The sequence below is a fragment of the Cryptomeria japonica genome, chromosome 10 (assembly GCF_030272615.1).
Source record: "Cryptomeria japonica chromosome 10, Sugi_1.0, whole genome shotgun sequence".
Lineage (NCBI taxonomy): Eukaryota > Viridiplantae > Streptophyta > Pinopsida > Cupressales > Cupressaceae > Cryptomeria > Cryptomeria japonica.
The window spans coordinates 744,104,112-744,106,085 of NC_081414.1; the positions used below are offsets into that span (position 1 = coordinate 744,104,112).

At 38.5% G+C, this 1,974-nt stretch overlaps 1 protein-coding gene across 1 annotated transcript; it reads left to right on the forward strand.

Moving 5' to 3' along the window:
- The first annotated feature begins 414 nt into the window (after positions 1-414).
- Positions 415-792, forward strand: LOC131066193 (glycine-rich protein 5-like). The gene has a single exon (XM_058000890.1). The coding sequence runs from the start codon at positions 415-417 to the stop codon at positions 790-792; it is 378 nt and encodes a 125-aa protein (XP_057856873.1).
- Positions 793-1,974: the final 1,182 nt, after the last annotated feature.

Genomic DNA, 1,974 nt, shown 5'->3' on the forward strand with positions numbered 1-1,974 from the left:
GACAGCTGTTCATTCAATTAGATTTGAGAGGCGGATATTTGTTGAAGATTTAAAAATGAAAAAAATAGGATACGATCAAATTCCTGTGCCTGATTGGAGACAGCTACAGCCATACAATCATCTACATAAAGTGATGTCATTTCGATGTACCGCCAATGTGCCTCTTCACTTCAATGCAACTTTCCAAATTGACGCGACAGTGGCCACTAACAGCCTTAATGGAATCCAGAATGGATAACAATGGACGTTGACTGAAACTTGGTTTCGCGAGGAATTAAATGCTATGTACTAGGCTAAGTCGCGCTCACTCTTTTAGACTTGATTTTATACTCTATATTTCGTGTATATATATGGGAAATCTACCAGATTTAGAGAGATCGTGAAAGAGTATAATTGCGGGGACAAGAAAAAAAGATGGCTTCTAAGCTCAAGCAATGTGGAATGCTGGTTACTGCAATGCTTATAGTGGGAGTAATAGTTCGTTGTGAGGGCAGAAGTCTAAAGACGACAGTATATGAAACGGATAACTTTGGTGGTGGTGGAGGGTTTGGCGGCGGTGGTGGAGCCGGAGGAGGCTTCGGTGGCGGAGCTGGAGGAGGATTCGGTGGTGGTGCTGGAGGAGGATTTGGTGGAGGAGCTGGTGGTGGCGCTGGAGGAGGCTTTGGAGGAGGTACTGGAGGAGGCGCTGGTGGTGGCTTTGGGGGAGGCGCAGGAGGAGGAGGTGGTTTTGGCGGAGGGGCTGGTGGAGGTGGCGGCTTCGGCGGTGGAGCTGGTGGAGGCGGGGGATTTTAACTCGTTTAACTTTCTTGTTTTGGAAATAATGAGCGTGGTCTTATTATAGCTGTGATAATAGTTACGATAATCTTGCTCTTTAATTTCTATGGGTTTCATACGATTCATCTATTCTGGGCAATGTTAGCAGGATCATATGTTTTCAATGAACTGAAATTCTTCTATTACAATATAATGTATAATGGAGCCCAATCACCCTCTTTGTTTCCGTCACTGTTGTCGATTTTCTTTCTGATGTTTAACAAATTGAATATAGTGATATACTACAAGCGGCGGGATAAGCATTGGAAGAATAAGCGGCAGGATAAGTATTGGAAGGACAAAAATAGTTGGAAAAAATAATCCAAAATAAGATAGATGCCAATAATGGATCCTTACATTAAAATTAACCAAATTAAGTCAATTGATTTTGACAATAAAGAGGGGAAAAATTTACTCAAGTCTGAAAGAAGAGTACATCAAAAGAAGGCAAACAGTTTAGTTAAGAGAAAACTACAAAGACTTGTCTTGATCCATCAATTGAACCAAGACTTCCATAAATAGCCTAACCTTCCATAAAGACAGAAGCTCAATATCCTCAATAACCCAACCTTCCAGAAACTCATTTAGCAAGACAATCAGAACATCATTATTAAAGAATTTTCAAAAGGAGGAATAATATGAAGGGTTAGGTGAAGTGAAGTTCTAATATGCACAATATATTATTAAATTTGACATGCACAATATAATGTTAAATCTAGCATGCAAGAGTCCTCTTTAATCAGGAAATAAGGTTATCTTTAGCTATTTTAGTAACTTAGTTAATTTATGTCTTGATCCGTCTGGACTGCTTTATTTTCTGAACGTTACTCTATTTATTTTGGCTGTGCCGTATTAAGATTATGGAAGAGGATAATTTAGTTAATAGGTCGGCCCATGATATTGTGTTTCCTCCACTTTCATAAAGATCATTTTTGATATATCCAATATTCAGGTTGTAAGCTGCTATGTTAACTCGAAATCTTAGTCCACTGTTCTCATTCTCTCAAGGTATGCGAGCATGCATCTCTGTATACAATCAAAATTAAGTAGTTGCCTCTTAGTGATGAAATTATTTCTTTCGTATAAAATACTCAGTTTTTGACATCTTCCGTGTATGGTTTGTGAGTCGATTATAATTAATTATTAACGTTTAATAAAAAA